Source organism: Tachypleus tridentatus, chromosome 13 (assembly GCF_004210375.1).
Source record: "Tachypleus tridentatus isolate NWPU-2018 chromosome 13, ASM421037v1, whole genome shotgun sequence".
In the NCBI taxonomy this organism is placed as follows: domain Eukaryota; kingdom Metazoa; phylum Arthropoda; class Merostomata; order Xiphosura; family Limulidae; genus Tachypleus; species Tachypleus tridentatus.
The window spans coordinates 26,167,214-26,194,442 of NC_134837.1; the positions used below are offsets into that span (position 1 = coordinate 26,167,214).

General features: G+C 34.2%; 1 protein-coding gene across 1 annotated transcript; it reads right to left on the reverse strand.

Annotated features, from left to right (window-relative positions):
• LOC143240716 (aquaporin-9-like) lies at positions 1 to 26,782 on the reverse strand. Its single transcript, XM_076483627.1, has 7 exons — positions 26,558 to 26,782; positions 7,922 to 8,048; positions 7,398 to 7,535; positions 6,123 to 6,241; positions 4,946 to 5,163; positions 3,229 to 3,398; positions 1 to 1,807 (listed from the first exon to the last, which is right to left on the reverse strand). The coding sequence occupies exons 1-7, from the start codon at positions 26,654 to 26,656 to the stop codon at positions 1,782 to 1,784; spliced, it is 897 nt and encodes a 298-aa protein (XP_076339742.1). The 5' UTR covers positions 26,657 to 26,782; the 3' UTR covers positions 1 to 1,781.
• Between the last annotated feature and the right edge of the window lie 447 nt (positions 26,783 to 27,229).

A 27,229-nucleotide genomic window follows, 5' to 3' on the forward strand; every position in this document is an offset into this window, starting at 1 on the left:
AATATGATAAAATATTTTATTACTAATAAAACTAATTACATCATTGAGAAATTACAGCTAGTTTAATAAATCGAAAATCCAACAGCTTGGTTATTTAATGTGATTCATAAACATGTTTACTAAAATTTAACAAACATCTGGTATAAATTCCCTATAAAAACTATAGAAATGTTATTTAAACAAAAATATTCTAATTATGCGCATTAAAACTATGATATAGCCACCCCATCTTTGTCAGATTATACTTGATGCATAACAATTACATAATAAAGCAAAACTCTCGGTATAATGCTTGGTTAAGTTCTACACAGCTCTAGCAATAAGTTAAAGCAACAATGAAATTGTAGGATATGAAAATTGTCAACAAGAAGTCGCTACAATACTTTATTTGTATATTAAAAACAATACTGAAGTTGATTATAAATCCACTATAGGTTTTTGTAACATCGTAGAGGAAACTGACTATGCTGGAGAAATTTGATAATAAATACCGAAAAGAGCATATACTAATTTCTACGATTGGCGCTTAAGGCGTTACTATAGCAACTGTTCCCTGCTGGTAACTGCACTATCCTCATTTCTGCTGGTTTTGATATGCAAGAGAATTATTGCTGTAATGCAGCAGCAGTTCTTGAACTGAAAGTTTTAACTGGGACCGAGGTTAAAGTGGTTCAAGAAAAAAAAACAAAAAACTTTATACTTGTGTTGTACAATTTCAGGATGAATGCATTAATCAAAATTGCAATAACAAGATTTCACACATTGTAATGGCGCTTTCTGGTAGCATTTCCAGAAAATAGGGGTGTGTGTTTCACGTGGTCTCTTACATGAAAGATGTTTACTATCTGATATTTAATTGTTTACTTTAAAGATTTTTCTTATAATACGTATTAAGTTTACAGCCACCTTTTATAATTAAATTTACTGGGATAATTTTAAGTTGTATTTTTTTTACTATAATTGCTTTTAATGTTATCACTAACACATTTCCCATTTTGCTAGATGTAATTAGTTGAACAAAACAGCCAAATCTCTCATAAAGGGGAATTTCATGTATGAATCAGCTGTGTAAACTTGCGACATTATACTAGTTAGAAATTTGTTGTTGTTTTTATCGTATATGCAGCACAGCTGAATTGATATAACTAGTTTTAATACAATATTTTTGCATTATTATTGGTATTAGTACCAAGAAACTTGAATCAACAATCTAATACGAACTAACGGACAGTACGTACACTTCTTTATAATCTGCTCATGCAGATAAATGGCAGCGGTAGAACTCTTGAAATAAGTTAACTTTTGTAGCGCCCTCTGTTTTACTCTTTAGAACTTGATTTTTTAATAGTTGAAGTTGTAAATATATTAATATGTAATATATTCAAATTAAAGTTATCGTTGAAATCCAGTGTATGGAATGGCAAATGTTACTGTTCTTATACTGTAAAATATCTTTAAATGTTGCACGTAGGTTAAATATTCTTCGTAGACAAGCATTATTTGGTTGGTATAATAATCCTACTTTAGACTTGTTGGTTGGAAATAAAGTATTAACTGGATGCTAAATAAAACATCTACGAGATGCAAGTTGTGTGTTGCAAGCTTTTAAAAACATTTATAATTTTACTACCTGTAAACAAATCTTCCATATCAAAATTATGGTCTATTTACTTGTGTATCAAAAGTTGTACCAACAAGAATACACAATATTTTAGTAATTCAGAACATGCAAAATTCTGCTGTCCCTTTTGTATGCCTTTAAGTCGGTTATGACTATGTCGTTAAACAGCAGTCTTCTCTTTTTTTTCTAGAATAGAAAAATAAACAAAGTCATATCAGAACATGACTAAAAGAAATTAGTTACAAATAGGTCAAGATAAATTACCTTTATTTTAAAGTTCATTTCACAGCTGACAATAACCGTTGTCTCAAATAAACTATTATAATTTACAGTTTTTTGTTTTTTACATTAAAGTTTCAAGTACTGAAAATAAAATGTGGTAACAAATTACGAGGTAAAAATGCAAGTCATCTTGATATAGGTAAAAGATGTTATTCCGGATATGTTTTGGTGCTGTTTCAGTTAAACAAAACAAAGACGTTTGACATTTTTTAGGTGTAGGTCGCTGGACCAGACCAGTAAGCTAATACAGGGAAGGTAAAGTGTAAATGTAAGGTTTGTTTTTAGTTTTTGAATTTCGCGCAAAGCTACACGAGGGCGATGTGTGCTAGTCTTTCTTAATTTAGTAGTGCAAGACTAGAGGGAAGGCAGCCAGTCATCAGCACCTACCGGCAACTCTTGGGGTACTCTTTTACCAACGAATAATGGGATTGACCGTCACTTATAACGCCCCCACGGCTGAAAGGGCAAGCATGTTTGGTGCAAGGGGGATTCGAACTCGCGGCCATCGGATTACGCATCTAATGCCTTAGCCCACCTGGCCATGCCGGGACAGCAAGAATAGGAATAATAACTCTGCCGTTCAATATGGGTACCGAACTGCATCAGATCTCGCTTCTGAAAGAGTTGCTTTTAAAGCATCTTTAGGTCCAGTGGACGTGAACTTTACTTGATTCGTCCAGTTTAACTAGTTTAAATGAGAAGAATGTTGACGAAGCCAAGTTTTCTTTATTTTAGTTATGCAAGGATTTTGAATTTTATTTGTAAAAAACAAATTATTGAGCGAAAATTAAGTTAAGTTTGTGTTAGCATAAAGCTGTACAGCAGACTATTTATGCTGTGTTACCGAGATGATTGAACTTCAAATTCTTCACATCTGCTTCAGAGCCACCAACTTGTAAAGACCGCCTTACCTCTTTTGAAAGGATCAAGTTATATACAGGGTGGCCCGTAAGTCCCTACCCATCCATATATCTTATGTATCCAGTGTATCTTTGTGCTGTCCCTCATTCTCGCTGCATAATACTTGTCAAATACGCTCTTCAAGTGTAAATGGGCTTACATCGGCCATATTTGTCTGAATTTTTTTTTTATAATTTTATAAATTTATAATACATGCGTAATTGAATATAACATAATAACATATGGATGGGTAGGGACTTACGGGCCACCCTGTAGTAATAGATTTGAAAAATGATACAATGCTCTCATTTTTTGCGCTCGTATGAAGAGTGTTAAATACTTGTAAGTTGAGTGTGTAACCATGTATTATTTTGAGCGAACATGTTTCTACATTGTTGTTTAAAACATGATCTAAGAAACACTACCATTCCTCTCGCCGTCGAGCTCTAATAATTCTTTCAGTTCCTTCGCAGTCGCCTCTTCGTCTTCATCTGGCCAATGAAGTTCTACACCCAAGTAGTAAAGCCAGCCACCAATGATAGCCCCTAAGTGGGGTCCTACCACCCCGATCCACCAGTAATTGTAGTTACGAACACTTGAAGAAAAATAAACATTTTAGACATGCAGAAACGAGTTCAAAGACTAACACAATTCACCAAGAAGAATTCAAACATTATAAATGGCCGAAATATTTAAAACAAAAAATTATATATGATCTGGATTCAACAACAGGTAGGTTTTTACTAAAAACTTTACATTTTAAGTCAAAACGAACATTATTTTATTGTTCAAGGGAAAAAGTAAGTGAATGCTGATGAACCTAAGTTTGCAATTTAACGAAAGGAATTTGTGTGGAACGTTTCCAAAGTCTTCTTATAAAATTAGTCTTGTTAAGTAACTGAACAACCCTAAGAGACGTGATTCATCATATATCAAACAAGGTTTACACTAACAAAACTTAAGTTCCAACAACGAGTTATGGAATCAAAATATCTAATTTTATCAAATCTGTAATTTTTCATAACATATTTTTATTAAGACTACAAGAGTAAATTGGTCCTTCTAATGTAAATTTATCAACTCGACTAATGTGAACTGTTATATCACTAAGCCCAAACATTTAGAAAAACTAAAGTCACTGGAAAATTGTTTGATGTTAAAGTTCATTAAGTACATGCAAAACTATTAGTTCTAAATCTTATTTTACTTCAGACTATGATTATAACTGATTTAACTCGGCTTCACATAAAGCTTTATGATGGAATTTCAAATGATTAAAAAAGTATAAATAACAATACATCTCAGGTCCATGATAGTGGCTAGTATTTTAATATGTATGTATTTGTTAATGTAGATACACAAGTTTTCAACGCTGAAATTTGAGTTTAATATAAAACGTTTATAAAGCACTTTACATACGAGAAGATTTAGATTAATAACTCCAAGTAAGAATTATTAATAACAGGATTTATATCTTCCAAAGCAGAACTAGTTAGACGTGTCTTTCTCGAGTGCCATTTTCTTCTTCACGGTCCAAGGTCTCTCATTGTGAATGGAATTTTTACTCCTAATATTTGATAAGTCGGTAATATATTAAAACTAACTTTCGAACAGTAGAAACCAACACATAATGTAATGTGCTTACTAGAAATACAGTTCTAATAGCGCGGTTGATAAAGATGTGGAAGCCAAATAGAATATGAATTCAATGCAAGTGGTTATGAGGCATGGCTATTGGGTTGAGAGCGATTTTATATTACTTTATACAACTTGGACAGTTGTGGAAAACTTTATGAGCAGCTGTATTTTCAATGAATGAGATAAATTAGTTGTAGGTTCATAACTAACTATTAGAAAAACGTTAATTTAAAAAAGCGTCAGATTCCCTGATCGGATAAAATTATGAAACAGAATTTGTTTTAATCTCATACACAAATCTACAATTTACTAAAACTGTTTTATGTATTTAGAGAATTTGAGTAATTAAATTGTTTAAGCCAAGATAGAAGATTCAAAAGCAAGAAAAAAAAAAAACTTTCTTGAAATGCGTTGCTCATATCTAAATACATTAGTCACTGAGTAAGACAGGGGGGGGGTGTTCCATTGATGTATATTATCAGACAAATATAGTAAAAGACTTACCTGAAAGGAGCGGAACCCCAGCCAGCGACGGCAGTAAAGACTCGAGTAGCAAAGTCACGAGCTGGGTTCAAAGCACCCATGCAGTTTGCCCCAAAACACATAGCCAGGGCAGCAATCATAAAACCAATGGCAATTGCAGCACCCCAAAGTGGGAATTTTACGTTTCTTTGGTCAACAATGGCTACCACCGTAAACATCAAGATACCTGTACCTACAATCTGATGATAAATGAAATTGAACTGAATTACGTGAAAAATTTTCAGCATAAGTTGTAAACATATTTTGGTAAAACTAGTGAATAAAATAGATTATTGGTTTCACATTTGTTAGATTGTTGTTGTTTTTTTTTATCGCAAAGCAACACAATGGGCTATCTTCGCTTTGCCCCGTGTGTAATCGTACGCCAAATTTCAGCAAAGTCTACACTCATCGTTAAAGGATACGAGAAGACAAATGTTAAACATAAAATTTCAGAATAATTATGAAGCACTTAACAGTTTACTGAATCAATGTAGTTAAATTTAATACACTGAAATAAGAGTGTGCGTTACATTGAGCTTGATTAGTGTCAAATTTTCCTGGATCTTAGGTAAAAATGTGCTTTGGGTGCTCTTAAATGATGTAAGTACAACGTTTCTTTTTTCCAGCCTCTTTCCCCCCCCACCCTGTTGCAGTTGTTACCTTCTAAGGGTGGATCAGCGAAACATTTACAGCATTACAACGCTAAAATTTAGGATAGCATCGTGCCAAAACAACGAGAATAGGATGCTTGTATGTCTGGAAATTAAGTACTGGCATTATAGGACAAATGAATGTTAAACCTCAATGTTCCTTCACAAAATATAAAAAGAACACGTAATAATGCACCAATGTTTGCATATATATGCTTTATCTTGTGTACAGTTAAACAAGAGGATCGATTTCAAAGGTCTGACTTGACGCGCCAGTAACTAAACAAAATTTAGATCTTTAATTAAAACAGAATCTCTTCTTAATTCATGTATGAAACAATTTACTGTCTAAAAAAGGGACAAACACAAATTTTACTGAACAAAACCATTTTTTTACGCACATTTCTTGTCAAACTTTACAACACTGAAAACGCAGAAGAACAATACTGATTTGGTATAATTATAAATCAAATAATTTAATAAAGTTATAGATAAGCTCAGTTTACCTGGTCTAGAAAACAGTTAGGTATAGAAACATATTCTTTGGGATAAGTAGCCCAGATGTAGCCCGTTCCTGTTGCACCAACAACAGTTCTGTTTCCTCCGTCAAACCAATTTAAAGCATCTATTGGGGTGAAAAAGACAGTAGCATATTATAATAAATACTTTGATAGTAATTTATACGAAGGAAGTCCAATAAAAATAATGAGACGTGTCATTACGATGATAGTTTTTAATATTAAATGATCCACGATTTTTTAACGTAAAGTATGTTTGCTTAAAAAACATCTATATTTAATTCGGATCAAACTCGTATGATGAAGTTTGGATACAACCAACTTCCAAGTTTAAAGTAATATTTGAATAGTCCATGTCAGGAACTTTAAACTCAATAATAAATTGAAGTCCCCTTGTTTGTGTAATATAAGATTTGTGGAAACAAGTTAACATTTCAGTAAAAGAAGCTCGTTTAAAAGCTAGTCAGTCAGTTCAACTAAAAGAATCTTAAATATATTGGTAAAATAGACGTTTACTCGATCTTTTATAGGTTACAACACTAAACCGAAACCTTCTGAATATTGAATTGGATGCACGATATTCTGTGCTCATATTTGACTAATGTTGCACAATTGCTTTACATTAACAAATTTCATTCCATTTGAAGCTTTATCCACTGATGATTCCAATGTAATCAAATAGGTATATAAAGATATGGAAGAACATTAAGGATTCAAGTGGCCATAACGTATGGTTATTGCATTCCGAGTGTTTTTATTTTAGTTTGCACAATTTTATATCAGCTCTGGAACAGTTTAACAGTGCCCGTATTTTCTTTTGTTGACAAATTACTTGTATATTTATTTATCCCTATAGGCACTAACCCGTCATGGATAGGCCGGCTACTTATGAGTGTAGAACAAACATTGCTCACAAAAAGAATTGAAATTTTAAATTAATTAACAAATTAACCACTAGTCATACAATAGCGAAAGAAACAATAAATAAGAATCATTAAAATCTATGCAAATGCTAGCCTGTGTATGAAAGACAACGGACTAAAAAAATAAGATTGACCCACTATAAGAAAGAGGAAGTAGAGATTTTTTGCAGTATTAATCAATAGTGAGCGAAGGGCCTCGTCGGTATAATAGTTTGTTTTCATTCACGAGTTCTTACAATTAAAAGCGAAACAGATTTACATTCAACTCTACAAGAGCTCAAGAATACATCTTTAGAAAGGATTATGCATAGGATTTTCAGTAACACGGCTTAGTACAAACCAATGTATGTGAAGTAAACAACAGCTGAAGCCAAAAACCCTCCAAGGTGCTGAGCTGCTAGATAGTGAGGAACTTTCCTCCATGGGAATTTGCCCAGAGAAGCAAATGCTGTCGTTACGGCAGGGTTGATATGACCGCCTGAGAACAAAAAAACAAACAGTGATGAGAAAGAAAAATGTATCAAACCATTTAAAAGCCATTGTATTTTTTATTGAATAATACAAAAGGACTACATTACAACAGCAGCCTTAATTTATTAACTCTAAACAAACAATTGCTAGACGTGTTTATCTTATCCAAACTCTGAACTAAAATTAGGTACAGCACCTAATAAAGTAAAACGAAAAAGAAAATAAGCATTGTCCGAACGAAACTAGAGACATTAAAAATGAAACGGGCATGGACATAAGTTGAGAAATTTCTTTAACTCCTCTATGAGCAATGTGCAACAGAACATGAATGTAAATTCTGGAGTGTACTGCGAGAAGTGTATTTGTTTCACACTAAACATAGGAGCTTCTTACCTGAAACACCCATGGAAGTAGCCAAACCCATCATCACTCCAACACCCCAAGCAAACACAACAGCAAAGACATCGCTGACTCCACGGCCTTCCAACACTGTCTGAGCAAAAGCGGCATCTCCAAAAAGCTACAAGATGGTAACATGCCCATTACTTTAAAAGTAATTGTATGCTACAGGATTCTGTAATTCTTAGAACAAGTTACTTTTGGGAGATGCAGTAAAAAAAAAAAAATTACAGTATAACATATAAACTGATAAAATGTAAATTATTAAAATAAAATTATGCTACAGCGCGGTCGTATGGGCGGGTCGTGCAAACCTAAATTTCGCCGCCTTATTCAAGTGAATTCTCCCTGGAGAATATTATTTAAAAAAAGAAAACTTGTTAAATGTCAAAGGAGGAATAAAAGCTTCACTGTCCCGTCCACAAGGGAAACGCCTGTAGCCGGACCTGACGTGCTGTAAAACTGTTTTACGTCTCCGATCGCTACATGAATCTAACGCATAGATCGTAATAGATTAGAGGGCGCTAGTTTTTCCCAGATGAGGCGCAAGTGTCATTAATTTTACAGTGATGCAAATGAAACAAAAGTGGCCAGTCTCCCGTTTGACACTCGAAGCTGGATTATGGCATGGTAGGTAGGAACTTTGGTGCCTTCTCTATGAGAATTTGGTAAACGTTATATCACTCAAATTAGAAGTATGTGAACACTGTTTACGTGACTACAACTTTAACTATACCATTATTTTTAAGGTGTAGATGAGTGTTGGGTAGATCGTATTTGGTGGCTTCTTTCTTCTAGATATGGATCTCTAATTTAGCAGTGAAAGACTAGAGAAGACAGCTAATCAAAACACCACCTACCGCCAGCCCTTGGGCTACTTTTGTATTATCAAATAGTGAAATTGAGTGTCGCATTATGAGTGTGTTCAATTAAGGGAATTCGAACCCGCGACCCGCAGATTGCAAAATGACCTCCTCAACCACCACGCCATGCTGGCCTTACCCCATTATTACCAATAGTGTAATACATAAAGAAAACTATCACTTCTATAACCCCAAAACTCAGTTTCGTATAAAATATGCGTGTCTAAAAGGATCAACTTAATAGCAATCACGACAAATTTTCATTACAATTACAAAACAAAAGAAGTCTGTTTCTTTTAAAAAATATATTGGTAAGAGAAAGTGAAGTTTTAGATTAGGACAACATCTCAGATGACATACAAATAAGAAAAAAATACCAATAGCCAAGTGTTCTGATAATAGCAAGAACCTAGCGATCCTAATTTGCTACATGTTCAATACGTTATGTGCTTTGACTTGTATAATTTATAGTTCGAGTCCGAATGAAGTCAAGACAGTTTTATTACCCACTTTGTCGAGTTCGTTTCTTTGTTTTAGATTTCGCGCGAAGCTACACGAGAGCTATATGCGCTAGCCGTTCCTAATTTAGCAGTAAGAGACAGCTAGTCAACACCATCCACCGCCAACTCTTGAGCTACTCTTGCCAACGAATAGTGGGATTAACTGTCACACTGACGCATCTACAGTTAAAAGGGTAAAGCATATTTGGTATAACGGGAATTCAAATCCGCGACCGTCAGTTTACGAGTCGAGCGCCTTACCCACCTGGTCATGCGAGACCTCACTTTGTAGAGATTAAATAATTTGCTGATAGAAAGTAATGTAGTTTTTTATGAAAAAAAAAAAGAGATGAACGTTATATCACACACACACACACAGGTAGGCGGAAAAAAGACGAAAAATAAACGTAAAAATCTTGTATTAAACTAATTGAAACAAAACATTAGAATAAAATTCGGATTTTTGGAACAGCATTTTAATTGTTGTATCTAGACATGTTTCCGTTTCAGAAGTTCTTGAAACGGAAGTGAAACGCTGCAGAAGTTCCTTCGTGCAGCCTCTTGAAACGTGCTATTCTCATGTTAGCGCCATTAAAATTAACCACAAAAAAACGTGAAGTTATGCTAATTTCGTCAATGTAATAAATGTAAACAGTTTTTGTTATTGTTGTGCATCGTGGACAATTCACTTACTCTACCGGAGTCGCGAATATCCTCTTCACAATACTATTTCGTTTTCCATTTTTATTTTTACCATATCCTATTGATATCCGAATACCACACGTACGTTAGAGATGAGTGAAACACGTCAAACACATGGAACGTTTAAACTAGTGAAACAGGCATCAAAGCTATCAAGCCACTTAAAACTTTACACAACAACTGTTGGCAAGGTGCCAAAATCCAACCAACCTGGTAACTGCTTCATAACGGCCTCTATGTCGTCACCTGCGTATAACTTCCGAGTATTTCCGACGACTCACTATATCTTTACACCATATACAAGAACTAATAATTAACGTTTTAGTAAGTTTTCATATTTAGTTACGTTTAGGTAACAAAATGTTATTGTAGTACTATTATAGTATTTTATTATATTTATACACGCTATTATAATTACAATTGGATAAATTCAAAATAAAAACTCCATTTTTAACGATTAAAATGTACATAATAGCTGAACACATTTTTGAAGTGATGTAAGAGTAAAAACAACCGAGCAGATGGTTGCTCATGATGGCTGTCTCATTTCAACAGCACGAGTCATAAAGTTGAAAGGTCCATTTAATACCCTCTCATTTTTCTTTAAATGTACAGTATTGCGATGTAAAAGACGATCCGACTATCAATACATTTAAAAGTATTGGCTGCAATTATATTTTGAGTATGATTTGTTGGATTATGTTTATTTGACCAACAAGATAAAAATTAGTTGTCCTTGTAATTTAGTTGTAAACTTAGATCGTCAGATGTAGAAGTTTCTTACTCTGTTTACTGCACATATCGTGCGAGTACTGAGAAACTGGAGTATACGACCATAGAGAAAACCTTTCCAACTGTCATATAGCTAATCCACGTACAGTCTTCGAAATATGTTGAACCTCGTATGCAGAACTGTTTAAGTTTGTTAGGATTTGGGTCAGACTTATTCTGGTGCAACTTACACTTAATAGTTGCGTTTTGTTATTGAAGCTATCAAAAATTTATATATATTAAGTAGTAGCGATACACAAACAAAACTTTGGATGTACTTTAACAACACTTAATACAATGTTTTCGATTTTTAATTTAGGAAATAACCAACGTATGGGAAATCCTGCCTGTTTTCTTACATGTACTATTGTTTTAGGTGAATGTGGTGGTCCACTCTTGTAAAAGAGGTTAAAAGGTAATTCACTTTGACCTCTGTTTATTTCGCTGTGCTTTAATTTGGAAAAAATAACTAGTGTACCGTTAAATATATAGCAAAATTGTTGTAGATGTTTTCTTTTGTAAAGTTAAAACCTACGTAATGGACTACCTGTACTTTCCTTACAGCAGGTATTGATACCCGATTTGTAGCGTTATCAGCCCTTTATTTTACCGCTGAGCCACCAGGAGACGCATCTTTTTTTATTTACTTGATGATAAATACCAAACTACGCTGTTCTATACTCATCATGGTATCGAAACCAGTTTTTAGCAATATACGGCTTCAGGTTTACCGCTGAGGAGAGAAAGTTTAAAAGTGGACGACAAATACTAATTCATCCAAAGCTTTTCAAAAGATTGATGTTTGCAATTATTTTAGAAAGCAGTCTTAAAAGAAAAACGGCCTTCAACATCTATACATAGCTGTTGCTAAAGAATAAAACAGTAAGTTAACTTTCTCTCGGGATAGCTTTTCGATCGAGATATCTGAAATAGTGCTTTTGGAACTTGTTTTAACAAGTTAGGTCAAGTGTTTCTTGGCACCAGGACGAAATGCTTCAAAATACCTTACCATGTGATTAAAACAAAATTTTGTTTATCTTATCAAGCGAGAGAGAACGGTAATAGTTTAAGGGTTGAAAGTGTTCCAATTTATTTTCAATTTATTTTGTACAGTAAATAATTTTGTTGATGAAATGAAGAAAAGTCAATTTCTGAGGATGCTCATCACGAATCTTCAGATATGCGAGAGTGAAGGTGGTGATATTGTACAAATTCACTGAAGCTAGCTCAGAAATACGCTTGAGGGCTGAGAAAGCACAAATTTGAAGTTCGATTTCTTCGGTGGGCACAGTATAGATAACCATTCGTGCAATTTTATAAAGAAATAGCCAATGAAAGTATAGAAACCTTTACAGTAATCATATGAACCATATAAACCAGTTACATTTCAGCGAAGATGTATTTAAAGTTCGTTATTTTCTACGGTTACACATTAAGTTTTAGATTCACATTGATATGGTCACGCCTACACATAGCCATGAAGACTTGGTTTGATCTCCTCCCTCGGCATTTTTAATTATGTCAAACAAATACTTTCGCTACGACGCTTAAACATTATCCAGTTTAGTCCTTTGAGATGTTCTCTTATACGTTTCTACATTAGAATAGCTTTGAAATTGAATCATTTTCATCACAAAGATAATTTTGTCATTACGTTCATGAAGCGAGAAATTTTTTTTTTTTTTTATTAGAATGTAAGGGTAGAAAATATTTACATGATTCACACGAGTTTCGGTATACACCTATTCTTTCAATAGTAAACTCTGAAAAGAAGGCGTACTGATAAAGAACAAATGAAGTGAAAATCATAATGATATTGGACTTGAAGATTGTAAAACATTGATAATGAACGAGTAGTAGAAAACAAGCCACTGAAAGTAGGGTAAAAACGTTTATAGATAGACTGAAAAGACACCAATACAACAGTGACAATTTAGGACACGTGGAATATAGATTGGTAGTGTTGTTTTAGTCAGGGTAGTTTTATTTAGCAATGAAGTTTTGCAATCAATTATAGGTAGCGTTTCTATTCTCACATAAGCCTTACTGTGCCATTTATGCTGTAATATTTACAATAACAAATGTCGTTCACTCGAAGACAAACTTACTTCTCGTGCCAGCTACGTGGATATTTTTAACATGGAATGTTATAAATACTTTAACTACGTCACCAGAAATCAAATTCTTGAAATAAGGAGTTACGGGAGTGTTTTAGAGAAACAGCACACACAAGTACCGCCGAGTTCAATAAGATAAATTCAGTGCATGTCGAGAGTAAAATGACGTCATAGAGTATGGCGAAATTCCAAACTACACACTATAAAAATAGATGTGTAAACATTTGAGTGGAGTTCAGCTCGAGACATAACTACATACAGAGATCCAAGCCAAACTAAAGCTGGAACTAAGCCACAAACGATCATAAGTGTTACTAAAAACTTATCCGACCGTAACAGTGAGTTACGACTTGCTACTTCCAGCTTCCCGCTTTCTTGCTTTACATGGTTGATATCTTCTCTGTAAATATTTATAGTTTATATAACAGTTTGTTAAGCGTTAGTTAATCTTATGCTCACCAGGTAGCATGGACCTTCAGAAAACCTGGAATTGATATCAACCGATTAGGCTTGATAAACGTATATTTAAATTTCCTTCATATTTTACGATCCAATTTTAACTGTGTATTAAGTTCACAATTAATGTGGCATTTAACTCGATGTTTCGTGGATGTTAACTATACATACTATCCATTAAAGTTAAAAAATAACCCTATGGGTTTTTTGTTGTTTTTGTTTTTTTGTTTACTATAGATGGTTGATTGTGCTATAGTAAGATGGTTTTGAATAAGCAAAGCAGCGTTATAAAATTGCGTTGTAGCAGACTGTATGAAAACTATTTTGACTTTGCCTGGAGTTTCGTGGGTAATGTGACGTCACAAAACACGTTTGGTTGCTTTGAGGAAAGGAATTTACAAGCCCTATCCGACTGAGACTATTCACATTATCATAAAGATCGAAATCTTAACTTCCGAATCTAAATCTAAGACCTTTGTACTTAAGCATTGGAAAAACGAACATGGATCAACTGGAGGAATTATTCTCATCCAAGAAGCGAGCTGCAATAATTATACTTAGCCATGGAAAATAGAATACGGCATCTTGTAACAGATGAGAATTCCTAAACAAAAAAGTTAGTGGCAAAGCTTACTGCACTACCCAGGACGCAGCAGAGTGGAGAATCTATGCTGGAAAAGCGACACAAGTCACGTGCACATAGGATTGATTCAACAACATATACATTCAGATGGAAAAAATAATTATATTCATGCTATTTCATACAAAGATGTACCAGTCAAGTAGGTTGATGTAGTGTTTATGGATTTCTGCGAAATTGAATTTTCAAAACGGGCTCTAGAAAACTATCATACCCACACTAACTTATGGAAAGCATCAAGGATGAAGGGTGTGCTTTCGACATGATAGCTTTAGGGTGGAAGGTTTTGCAACTCGTACTACTTTCAGGGCCCTTGTCAAAATTTATGGTCGTCGGATAGAGCGCAAAGACAGGGACACAAGTTAATTGATATTTCGAAATAGCTTTAATGGATGAATGATTGAGTACGTTCATAAAAATTGTGCGTTGAAACATACAAGTTTGTGAGGCGAAAAATAAAAGCTGAATGCAAAGTCACCATAATGATAGAGTAAGTTTTATAAAACCGTTTAAAGTTAGTTCTATGCATACGTTTAGTGTTTTCACATAGTAAAGAGCCACATTGGGCTATATGCTGAGCCCATCGAGAGGAATCGAACCCCTGATTTTAGCGTTGTAAATCCGTAGACTTACCGCTGTACTAGAGGAGGACCATACGCTTAGAAGTTACTTTTTTGGTGTTTAGTCCGTTGGACGAATTGTGATCTTTACTTCTTGTGTCCAGTTAAAAAAAAAATGGAAATGCAATTCAAATATGTGCGTTCGTGCGCGTGCGTGCATCTTCACTTAACAATGAAAATAGTTATATTTTTATGACAATCTTTTCCAGATAGATTCCGATAAAATATTACACGAAGTACAACATGAAACTTTTCGAATAGCGACTTGTTTTATCTAAAGTTACTATAAATATCGACGTTTTGTTAAACACGGTTTATTCGATAGCAATATATTCTTGTCCCAGTGCTTCGGTATGGTAAACTCAGAAACTTGCATTTTTTAGAACTAGCATCAGATGCGACACGTATCCATAAATATATTTGTCTGTATTGTTAGTTACATAAACTTTTCAAACCGATTCTTCAGTTACTATTCTCGGACGTTGACTAAAGCTGTTTCATTGAGTTTTGTCATTATGATATATTAAACTTAAGTATTTATTAGAATGAACGTCTCATTGTTCACGTTTTTAAGTTTCACAAGTGCACGTGTTAGATGTATGGTTATGAACTGTGTTAACCTTATTGTGGAGCCATTGACACGTCGTCGTAGGTCATTTCTTCGTGTGTTTTTTTTTTGTCAAGGTTAAGTTTCCTGTGACAGGTTGCTAACTACAGTAACGTGAAGGCCTAGAGGTATAAAACAACCTGTCTTAAACTTTTTGTTTACGAAATTCACAAAGAAAATCTTAGAGATTAGACTATTGGAGTAAGTATACAATGAATAACTTTCTAATTTCCGTTTACAATGGTTATTTCTGAACTCATGCTGGAAGTGTTGAGTATTTTGTGTATTACAACTATATTTAAGTTAAATACAATTATGGATGGCCGAATTTCAGTCTTCGAGTCTCTAAAACGTTTAGCTCGTGTATCACCATAGCCAGCAGATACAAGTTGGAGATGGCTGTGTGAGCGTTTGGGTTTTCATCTAGCCCATATATCACCATGAGGCACGTGTTTCCAGGTTTAAACTACCAAACATCGTTCTGTATATATCCAACAACTGGGCGATCTACACCCTTGTGCAAATTAATTGAAACAAATGGTCATTTTATAATATTTCCCGCATGGCGGTTGGTGTAGGCCCGCTCATTTCCTTTAATAGTCTTTTGTCACACAGACGACGTCATTAGCTGTGTTTTGCAGTAGTCGATCTATTTTTGGGATATATGACGAAATTATGAAAAATATTACGTCATTCGAAATTGCGTTAGAAGGGCATGGAGACCAGTCAAAAAAACAACTTCTTACCAACTTGAAGAAAAAACGGTATCAATGGGGTCTGAAATACAAGAACTGGACGCAAGAACAATGGAGGAAGGTGTTATTCAGTGACGACATTCGTTTCTTTGTGCAGGGTCAAAGAAGTCTGCATGTTCACAGATCTCCAGGTGAGAAACTTAGAGAATCTCACATCAATCAGTTCGTAAAACATCTCTTGAAGATGTTTTGGGGCTTTTTCAGCTACTATGGCGTCGGAGGCTTACGTATCGTAGAAGGTATGATGCGAGGACCACAGTGCATCGAAGTTTTGCAGAAAAGAGTCGTTCTAGAATTTAAAAAGATTTCCAGATGGATCTGGCATTTTTCAGCAAGATCTGGTTCCGTGCCACACATCGAAACTTGTGAAAAACTTTATGACTACAATGCGAATAAAGGTGCTGGACTGGCCTGGAAACTCTCCAGACTTAAATTTTATTGAAAATCTTTGGGCGATTTGTAAAGAAAGACTTCGGGGAAAAGACTGTACTACGAAAGATAAGCTAATTGAGGACATAATTGAGGTTTGGTACCGCGATCCAAAAATTAGTAAAGATTGCAGTCAACTCGTGGACTCGATGCCAAAGCGGATTAATGATCTTCTGAAAAATAAATATGGTCATATCATGTATTAATTTGCGAGTAATTTTTGGATTCTCAGAAATAAAACGCAAAGAATTGAAAAAATCGTAATTTTCCGTCTGGTTTTAATTAATTTGCGCAAGGGTGTAATTTTCTTGTTATCTCAAATACATGTTCAAATTCATGCTGATCTGCATATTTCTTTAGCGTATTTTTGGTTATTTTGATATTTTTCATGATAATTATATTGTATTACCTATAAATTTATGGGAAACATTGGAATGAACGTGCTATAATACTCTTATAAAATAGATTTAACTTACTTATAGTAACATGTCTACTGTAATCCTTTATGAGGATAAATACAACTATACAATATAATATTTAATATTATTCTAGCAGTCATTATTATTGGACACTTACTTTTTCGTTATTTCCCATCTCCAACTTCCATGGTTAACGTAATCACCGTTCTCAGAAAGGTCTGCGCAGATAGCCAAGTTGCTTTGCGCCATAAACACCAAACCGAACTGAAAGGTCTAACTTTACAGTAATCTTCGTTCGTCTGAACAAAGGAGCACGAGCAGAAACTATCTTGGCGAAAATTCACTCGTTTAAAACCACACGGAATTATTACGTTCTCACGGTGAAAATTAAGCAAATTCTACGAAACTTGATAAACGTATTGAATAGTTTCTAATTTCTATCTGAAAATAATCATTTAATTTGATGTAGTGTTTATATTATTTTGTTAACTTAACGTTGTCTACTGTTCATATTAGATTATATGCAAAATATGAAAGATTATAGAGCAAGTTGTCAGACGTTAATAAAGTAATGATGCCACTGAATAAAACTTGAAGTGAAACCTAGTTTTTGTCTTTCTTCTATCGACATAAAATGAGAGTTTATATACGTGTGTTTAAATATTAATTCACAAGTACATCGAAACTTCAATGTATACATAAAGACGCTTAGAAAAATATATCTAAATGTGCCAAACGTGGTCCAGTTGTTAGTGTACCGGACTATGGATTCGTGGATCTAACGTTTCTGTCCCGTTATCGTCTATAAAATAAAATATCACGCTCTGCACTTTGGGGATAAGAACACATTATTGAGATGTACCAGTTTGGTTGATTGATTGTTTTGTTTTTTTGGATTGTCACAAAGCTACATGAAGACTACCTGCGCTAGTCATCCCTAACTAAGGCAGCGAAGGCAGCTAATCATCACCACCCACTGCTAACTCTTGGGCTATCTTACCAACGACTAGTGGTATTGATCGTCACGTTATAACGCTCCGACGGCTGAAAGAGCGAGCATGATTGATGTGACTGAGATTCGAACCCGTGACCCTCAGATTACAAGTCGAGCGCCCTAACCACTTGGCCATGCCGGGTCCAGATGTGTCAGATCGAACTATTCGGCAAAACAAGAATATTTTGAAGAGTTGGTGGTAAATGCTGTTAACAAGTTGGTTTTCGTTTAGGTTATCAGCTCAAAAATGTTAACGTATATTGTTCTGGAAGCGCAACTATCAGAAGACAAACACGCCATAATATTAAAATCTGCACTTATATTTAATGGTATTAATTAAATGACTTAATCTAGAAAAATTGATGTGTCACATCCTGTAGTTGACCACACCTTTGTATTAACGTCTTCGAATAATGTTTTGTAAGAAGAAACCATGAATTATACATACAGTGGAGCTTAATATGTCGGATGCCACGTTTGGTAACGATGGTGATGGTGGTAGCGGCTGCTGAACAGAGTTTGTATTACATCACTGAAGAAAAGAAGTGTCACCAACTCAATTACCAGCAATTACCATGAAGAATTGTTCACTTGCACCACTGTTCTTATTTTAATAAATACTTCAACGCATTAATTACGTAAGAATAATTTTTGTACAGAATGAACCTATACAGAAATGGGTCTGTTTTGTTCGAGTGCAAAGCTGCACACAGTCTGCCCAATCTGTTTCCACCACAGAGAATCGAACCATATTTTAAAGTTTCAATTTTGTAAACTTACCATTAACCCAAGAAGAAGGGGTGCAGCACTATACAGGAATAGAATACCAAATTCAAATGGGATTGAAGCGTTTAGGAGATATGCACATTTTTATAGCTGAATGAATACATTATATAATGGACGTCTTCCTTCAAGACAGTACCATCAGAACTTTTCAGTTATATGGAAGGTAAAACTGATCCCAAATTGTACTAAAGTTAACATTTATGTCGATGAGTTATGGTGCACGTGCCTACTAAATTTACACGGTTTTAGGGGTAGATTACAAATTGAGACAAAGATAACCCGCGAAAAAAATCAGTTTACCGACATTGTGTATGTACGAATTTCGAAAGTATCTTAAATGTTTAAAATATAATGTGTTAAGTAATTTTATGACAAACTATCCAAACTTAAGGAATCTTCTAATTTTTCTAAGTTTACCGAGAAAACAATAGGGCCGTATTGGAAGCTCATTTTATGTAGCAGTGTTCTGACATCGAGTAGGTGATTAAATTAATTTATTCAGTTCAGTTATCAGTTACCCCTTGATGCAGAAACCAAAATTCTAAGACTAAGAATTAAGACAACTAAAACATTTACTTTATGATGAAACTGAGTAATAAATTACTTTTAGAATATTTTAAAATATTCAGGACACAGGTCTGTTTGTTTCGGATATTCGCGCATGGTTATGTAAAGGCGAACTATTCCAGTTGGTCCTAATTTTAGGCTTTTAGACAAGATGGAAACCAGCTAGACAATACCATCCACCGCTAGTGGTTGGGATACTGTTATCAAATAGTGGACATTATCTGGCACATGCAACAGATTTACGCCAATGGAACGCGAACCCTGAGTTCGTCTGATAGTAGCACGGCCATATGGTTAGCCTAACTTTTTTATGCAGAAGTTTTATCTACAAAATTTGTGAAATAGCCCCTTCCACCCCATCTATCGGTAGTTAATTTTGTAATTAAAAAAAATCAAAAAATCAATTCTCTCTTACCGATTCCACTATAATTATGAAATTGAACCGAGGCTGTTTCAGGAAGAGAAAACACATCGTCCACAAATGAAAGTATACAGGTTTCACTCATAGCTTTGTGTAGCGAGCATACGTTCTTACTTTAAGCGATATAAAAACTCATACCGATTAGACGATACGAATTAACCAGTTTTATTTATAAATCTGTAATAGCTGTGGAGAGCTGTATTATTCCTGTAAAACAACGAGACAATTAGAATAAACATTACGCCTGTTTATAAAAGAGCTGCATTTGTATAATATCCGATATGAGGACTCGCCTCTTCACAAATCAAACTTTCATGCCTATATACTTGAGTTTCTCTGAAATATGTAGACGTTTATCAATTAATGTTTAAATCTCAAGTAACAATAACAAACATTTGTTCGATTTTTTCTTAATCATTTGCAACCTCCATTTAATAGGATATTTTATAAATTGTCCATGAAAATTGTTTACGAACTGGTCGTAGGAAGAGATTCTAACCTCTTGCCAGTTTTTTCAGATTCGATTAACCTCTCACGATAGAATAACTTGGTTTTCAGTCTTAGATACGAGGTATTTGTTTAAGTGACATTCTAATTACCCCTCTAAGAACTAAAATGAAAAGCATTTTTATAGATGTCTATACAAACCAGATCAAAGAATAATGTTCTTAACCATAAACGATTAGGTTAACATAAATACGTCTAAACAAGATTAACGAGGCTTAAGTTGTACATCCAGTGAACGTTGCGTTATTTCTTTTACTCTGATATTGTAGCAACACTAATACAATTTCTGTTTCCGGTATCAACTAGATTTACATTCTGCTACGCCTTACTAACACTTAAAACTAGAGGGAACCCTCAGTAGCTGCCGCACTTGAAATTCTTTCAGTCAGGATTCATGGGTTCGATTCCCTCCGTGGACTCAGCAGATAGACCAATGTGGCTTTGCTATAAGAAACTTATGCGTAGTCAGGATTATAATAAATTAACCTATGACACATCCCCTCCCCCTTTTTTTTTTATTTACTAAATATTTTGTTTGCCAGCAATACTAAGCACTGCGCATGCGTATCTTATTCATTTTTATTATTCATCAAGATCTCTACCACCTTACACTTATATTGATATTATTGTAGGCAGGATTATGGTAAATTAATGCACGAGACCTTTGGCATTATCAATTCGGCGAAAGGGTTTGACCTCCAACTTCAAAATTGCAATTAGATTTCAAATCGGTCAAGAGATAACGGAACTAAAATTTGTATTTGAAAAAACTGCCATTCTATTAGCCATTATGCCGCGGCTAAAAAGAATAAAAGTAATTTTCAGTTGAAGACAAAAATGAATAAATAAAAACTAAAGCTCTTATTTATATCCATGTTTTTCAAGCACAAAACACACAATACCTTATGAACCACTACAAGTATATAACATGAAGTTACAGGTTATGAAAGATCTCACTTGAAATATGGGAAAATATAGAACCCGTGTATCTGTCACGTTTTTTTGCTGTCATAAGTTTTCTAACATGTTAGATTTTGATCCGAAATTTAAATTCTTTATTATTAAATATCAATACATTTCAGCTCCAAGATTATCAGCTAATACTGCTACTAAAGCAGCGACAAGTAAATTGGTTGTTTTTTAAGCATATCAGCGATAAGTAAGGTTAAAAAAAATGTAAGGCTATAGTTACCACTATACAACACGGGACATTTTTGAAACTACCAGATTAAGCAACGCCATGTGCTATTTTTGTGCATACACAATCATATCATACATGTGACGTAAACTTAACTATTTTCATAGTACTTGTATGCTAGAAATGTTAAACGTTGCTTCAGACGATTCTTCGAATCCCTTATATTGGCGAGGCCGCTTCAGGCTCTGTATTATGAGCGAAAGCTAACGAGGAAACGAAATTATGTTGCTAACATTTTGTCACAGATAAATACCTAACGTTGAAATATAAAAATAAGATTTATAAACTGTACTGTTTTCTAAGATATTTTTATCTCGATCATCCAGAATGTATGTTATTGTACGAATTTTCCAACAAGAATTTAAGTAGACTTTTAAAATTATATTCCGTAAGAAATGACCCCTTACTCCACTTCTTGCCTCTATTGGAGGCCCGGCATGGCCAAGCGTGTTAAGGCGTGCGACTCGTAATCTGAGGGTCGCGAGTTCGCATCCCCATCGCGCCACACATGCTCGCCCTTTCAGCCGTGAGGGCGTTATAATGTACGGTCAATCCCACTATTCGTTGGTAAAAGAGTAGCCCAAGAGTTGGCGGTGGGTGGTGATGACTAGCTGCCTCCCCTCTAGTGTTACACTGCTAAATTAGGGACGGCTAGCACAGATAGCCCTCGAGTAGCTTTGTGCAAAATTCAAAAAGCAATAGCTTCTGTTGATTAGAAAATTTTAATACATACATGGTATAGAATCAAAGTCAAGTTCTTGATTCGTACTCAGATGTCCAAAATTAGATTTTACTGAATCAATTATAGCAAACACCAGGGTAATCAAACAATTATACTTGTGTAGTTTTCTAATATAAAATTTTGTGTGATGTGACCTTCAAAATGTCATTCCTTCTAGAAGTGCTTCACTAATACAATACTTTGAGAACTCAAACACAAAGGTAATGTCCATATTTGTATGTCAACATTAACTTTGGCCAATTCATATATAGGTGTCCTTTTTTAAATGAACCAGCCTTGAATTGATTTGCTTTCCAAGTTTCAAACGATCGAGTTTTTCAAAAGAAGATACTTTGGTCTAGTTAATTATAATTCGGAACATTGGTATACGGACATAATTCACGATCAACTGAAGAACAAAATGAGCTATTACAACTTTGCATCTTTGCTAAAAGTGAAATATTATAACTGGTTTGGTTGAAGCATTTTAATCTCGCAAAAATAATAACAAATCAATTCATAAGATTTATTTTATTGAAAGGAAAATAACAATTGATTGTTCTTATTAAAACTGAACTTTAACTACTGCTAACATCTTCTGACAGAGAAGTCAATCTGCTAGTGAACCTAAAAGTAAAGGCTCTGGAGAGTTTGTTATTTTTTTAAGATAGTATTTGAAATTGAGGATTGCTGCAAGTAAAATCCAATAGTTTTTCTAAATCTGTTTTTATAGTTCCAGTGTATGAAGTAATGTCTCAAACCACTGTTCTGGCAAACGAGGAAAACAGTCAATGATTAATAGGAAATGAGATTCTTTTTATTTCAGTATTAGATATTGAACGTTTGAAAGTCCACAATCGAACTATAAATGCTATGAAAGAGCAAAGTGCACGTTTACATCAGCTTTCCACAAGAGTGTGTGTATTTTCTTATAGCAAAGCCACATCGGGCTATCTGCTGAGCCCACCGAGGAGAATCGAACCCCTGATTTTAGCGTTGTAAATTCGAAGACATACCGCTGTACTAGCGGGGGGCTTTCCACAAGAACATTGAAAAATTAAAACTATTGATTCAATGTAAGTACTTGAATAATTATTAATATTCAGAGAGCCATCTATACATAAGATATTGAAACACGTATCGAACATTGCATTTCAATAAAAAAAAATTTAAATCACGAACTTTAAAGTTACGGTCCTGCTAAATGTCTGAAATAGAAAACGAATTGAACTTGTTTATTGACTGGACCTTAGTTTACTGTAGATATTCTCAAACATGACAAAATAATGATTCCTTGCTACTTTAGGTTTCTCAGCTGCAGTTTACAAACAGTGCTATCGAGTTACGGAAACATGCAACAGACAAATTATGGACTATATGAGATGTAAACCTAAATTATAAATTGGTATATTTGCAAATCCAATTTTATCTTTCCAGTCATGGAAAATGTTAAGGTACTACAATTGTACTTCGTAGCTTAACTTAGAAATCAGAATATGGTTTATTATGGGGGGGTTTACTTCTCCGTCAACTGCAGATATTGTTTTGATAAGAGTGATTGGTTCCGCTAATAACGTCTCTCTTACTCTGGTAAATTTACCAAAGTTGAATTTTTTATCGTAATTTTACAGTATTACGTTCCCGTTTTTTTAAATACCAATATGCTGCAAATGAGGTTTGCTTCTGTCAAATAGTCTTAGAAAATTCAATATGCATTAATTCTCCTGTGATGAGAACCGGACGTGGCTCATTGGTAAAGATGATGAGAACCGGACGTGGTAAAGAATAGCAGCATTGTTTGTAGACTACAAGAGTGTAGGATCATGGTTCGTGTAGGGTTAAAATCCCACCGTTCAGTCAGAAGACAACGAGAGTTGGCGGCGAGTGCTGTTAACTAGATTCCTTCCTTCGAATTTATAATTTCAAAATTACGGAAACTGTTATGAGCAGATAGCTATTTGAATAATTTTTTACAATATTTTTAAATAATGAAACTAACGAGTTAATGACTGGTTCATTACTTTTCACTTTGTAATAGCATAATAGAAACTAAATATCCGACGTTTAAAAACCGTACGTTGTATTTGTGGTTTGTTAATTAACCACTAATTATGGGTAACGTAAAAGTAACGTTCCAGAACATGCAGGTAACAGTGTGACAACATTAAATCCACACTAACCTCTTTTCTTATTGAAGAACGATTTTATTTAACCGATGGCTATCATTATTATTATTATGGTTAGAGATTCAACTACAAGATTTTTAATATCTTTATATGCCAGTTGAAGCAACATACGTCTCAAACGGTTATGGCTTAATGAAATAAAGGCCGCAGTGACGTTCAAAATGCTTTACATGCGAGACTTGTCACAGTTCAAAGGCCGTTTTGCACATCCAGTCACGGTATCTAAAGATACCACAAAATATCATTACAAGCTAGATATTCAATTCACGTGAGCTGTGTTGTAAAAATATTAAATTATTATGGAACTCTTAGGGCCATGATCTCTTAATCACTAGGTCACACCCAGCCCATCTTGGAGGTGAATGCATTTGTTTTAGATAATCTAACAATTAAGACCTGCCCTCCACTAGTGCAGCGGTATGTCTCCGGATTTATAACGCTAAAATCAGGGGTTCGATTCCCCTCGGTGGGCTCAGCAGATAGCTCGATGTGGCTTTGCTATAAGAAATAAAACATACACACAATTAAGACCATGTATGAAAGAGAACCTTGCCTAATAATGGTTTGTAAAGCTGCAAGTTTATTGAAATACTGCCACATAATCAAGTTGTTTCAGTTTTCTACTCGGTGGCTCCAATTTAAACTCCAGCTCTTATATTCAACATATTTTCTATTCGGGGCTCGATTCCGATGGTGGCCACAAGACAGCATTTTGTGAAACTACTTTTAATGAAGAAAGAATCGGCCGTCAGTGATATAACATGGACAAGCGATTAACGCGATAGACTGCGAATCTGAGTCACTTAGGTTCGCGTTGCATTGATACAAAATCGCTTTCCACACTTTAGAACAGTGAATCCATTACAAGTAGCATTTAATCCCTCAGTGTTCTAAAGAATTAGTCAAAGTATTAGAGGTGGGTGCTATTGAGTAGCTTCCTTTTCTCTAATATATTATTTTAATTTGTTACATCAACTGTACGGGCAGAAAATACAAGTCTTTAAAATAAAACGCGGTTTTAAAGAATAAATTAAGTTTCGTTAATTTATGGAATATGTCTCTAGTTTTAGAGAATGTATAATTAAAATATTTTCAGTTCTCTTCAAAATAATACAAATGTTGCTACACATAAATAACTAATACACGTCTGATAAAACAGTAAAACCTGACCAATAAATCGAACAGAAAATACAACTTAAATGGTAAGGGAAGTGAACAATTTTCACTTAGGATTTTTATAATAGTCATTAAAGTATAAAAATTTAAATCTGGTTTATTGAATGCATCTTTTAGCTAATACTAAATATTTTTAAAACGATAATTCATAACTTGTGAAAGGATTTAAATGTAAGGTGAAGATTTTTTTTAATCAGCCTCAACTTTCACAATTTTGAAAAAGCATAAGAAATAGAGTCAGAACTACAAAAATAAAAGGTCATTTAGTGAGATTAACACTTAAGTAGTTTCTTTTATGTTTATTATTTATTATATTTGGGTTTACATGTTCATGGGTAAACAACTTACAATCTTTAAAATTTACTCAACTAAAAAATAAAAACATAGTTATTGGAGCGCAGAATCGGACTTCTTACGCAGATTAAAACGGTCACTTCGTGGAACGTGTATTTTTGTAGCAGCTACATTCGCCGGTGTTCAAACTTTAAGAAAACCCTTACAAATTTTTAAAGCGCTCTACCTCACACCTCAGTGTGAGGTACTCATTTTAAATTATTATCCTGTAAGCTATTACAATGTCATTCACAAGCACGTGCTGCTTTATGCAGTTCCGGCAAACAAAATACAGTTGCAGGGGAGAGCATGATTTGTTGAAACTATAAATTGGGTTTTGATACCAATGATGGATAGAGTGCAAATAGTTCATTGCGTAGTTTTGTGCTAAACAACTAATAAATCTGTCACTTTGCTAATGGAGGATAAAATTGTAGTAAAATTACGAAAATAATATACATTTTTATATTCGAGAACAACAGAAAATACGAAAAGCACAATTAATAAATAAAAATTATTATGAATTTTTATTTATACAACTATTAGATATTGGTTACAAATAATTATAACATCAGCTCAGCGTTATTATACAAAACATGAAAGTACAACTCGCACTCTTCGACTTCATCTCAATTGTGATTATCAATTGGAAAAACTGTTACAACACTTAAAGTCCATACAAATAACGTACAATTATATATTTATATACCTAAGGTCTTACGAATAAACTGTTAACAAAATAGTACGGAAAAAATACATCTACAATTGTTCAAGAATACTAGTATACACAAATCAAATGATCATTCTTATATTAGCATCCGATTGTTAACTTTCAAACAAATATTCATAAAGGAATACTTACGATTAATATAAAAGTTCCTAGAAATTCTGAGAGAAACTCACGAGCGGCTTGATTTTTTAACTTAAGTCGATTTAACCAATTAAATGGAACTTTAGCCATAATAAAAAAAAAATGGACTGCACTAAAGAAACAGTAATCTAAATACTTCTACCAAAACCAGGTTCATGTCCTCGTGCCTACATGACACACTCTTTTATAGTTTTATTGAAACGCCTGGTCAAGCTAATTGTTACTGAAGCGCCATCTTTTAGGCCTATTGAACAACAGATTCGTTTACTTAGATGTTTTGGACTTGAAATATGCATTAGTTTCAGCAGCTTGCAATGCTTACGTTTGTGTGTGTGTGTGTTAAAACAAAGGATGAATATAAATGAAATTCTTTGTTTAAATTATTGTACATTAAAAGTACTTGTTGTACGGTAAATAAATGTCACCAAGGCACACTAAGAACCAAGTTTTTTTTTTCAAGATCAATGTGTGTATGTTGTTTTTTTTCTTATAGTAAAGCTACATGGATACATGGAGCTACTGCTGAGTCCACCGAGAGGAATCGAACTCCTGATTTCAGCATTGTAAATCCGTAGATTTACCGCGGTACCAGCGGTGGGCTCCAAAATCAGTCAAAAATGGTATGGTCTTGGAGCTAACTGCAAAAGATATACTGGGCTGCGG

Excerpts from the sequence above, each read along its gene's own strand:
- LOC143240716 (XM_076483627.1), bottom strand. The coding sequence starts at position 26,656 with ATGGCTAAAGTTCCATTTAATTGGTTAAATCGACTTAAGTTAAAAAAT. Across the intron at positions 8,049-26,557 it reads TAGGAACTTTTATATTAATC|CTTTTTGGAGATGCCGCTTT; the intron begins GTAAGTATTCCT and ends ACCATCTTGTAG. Across the intron at positions 1,808-3,228 it reads GCTCGACGGCGAGAGGAATG|AAAAAAAAGAGAAGACTGCT; the intron begins GTAGTGTTTCTT and ends TTTCTATTCTAG.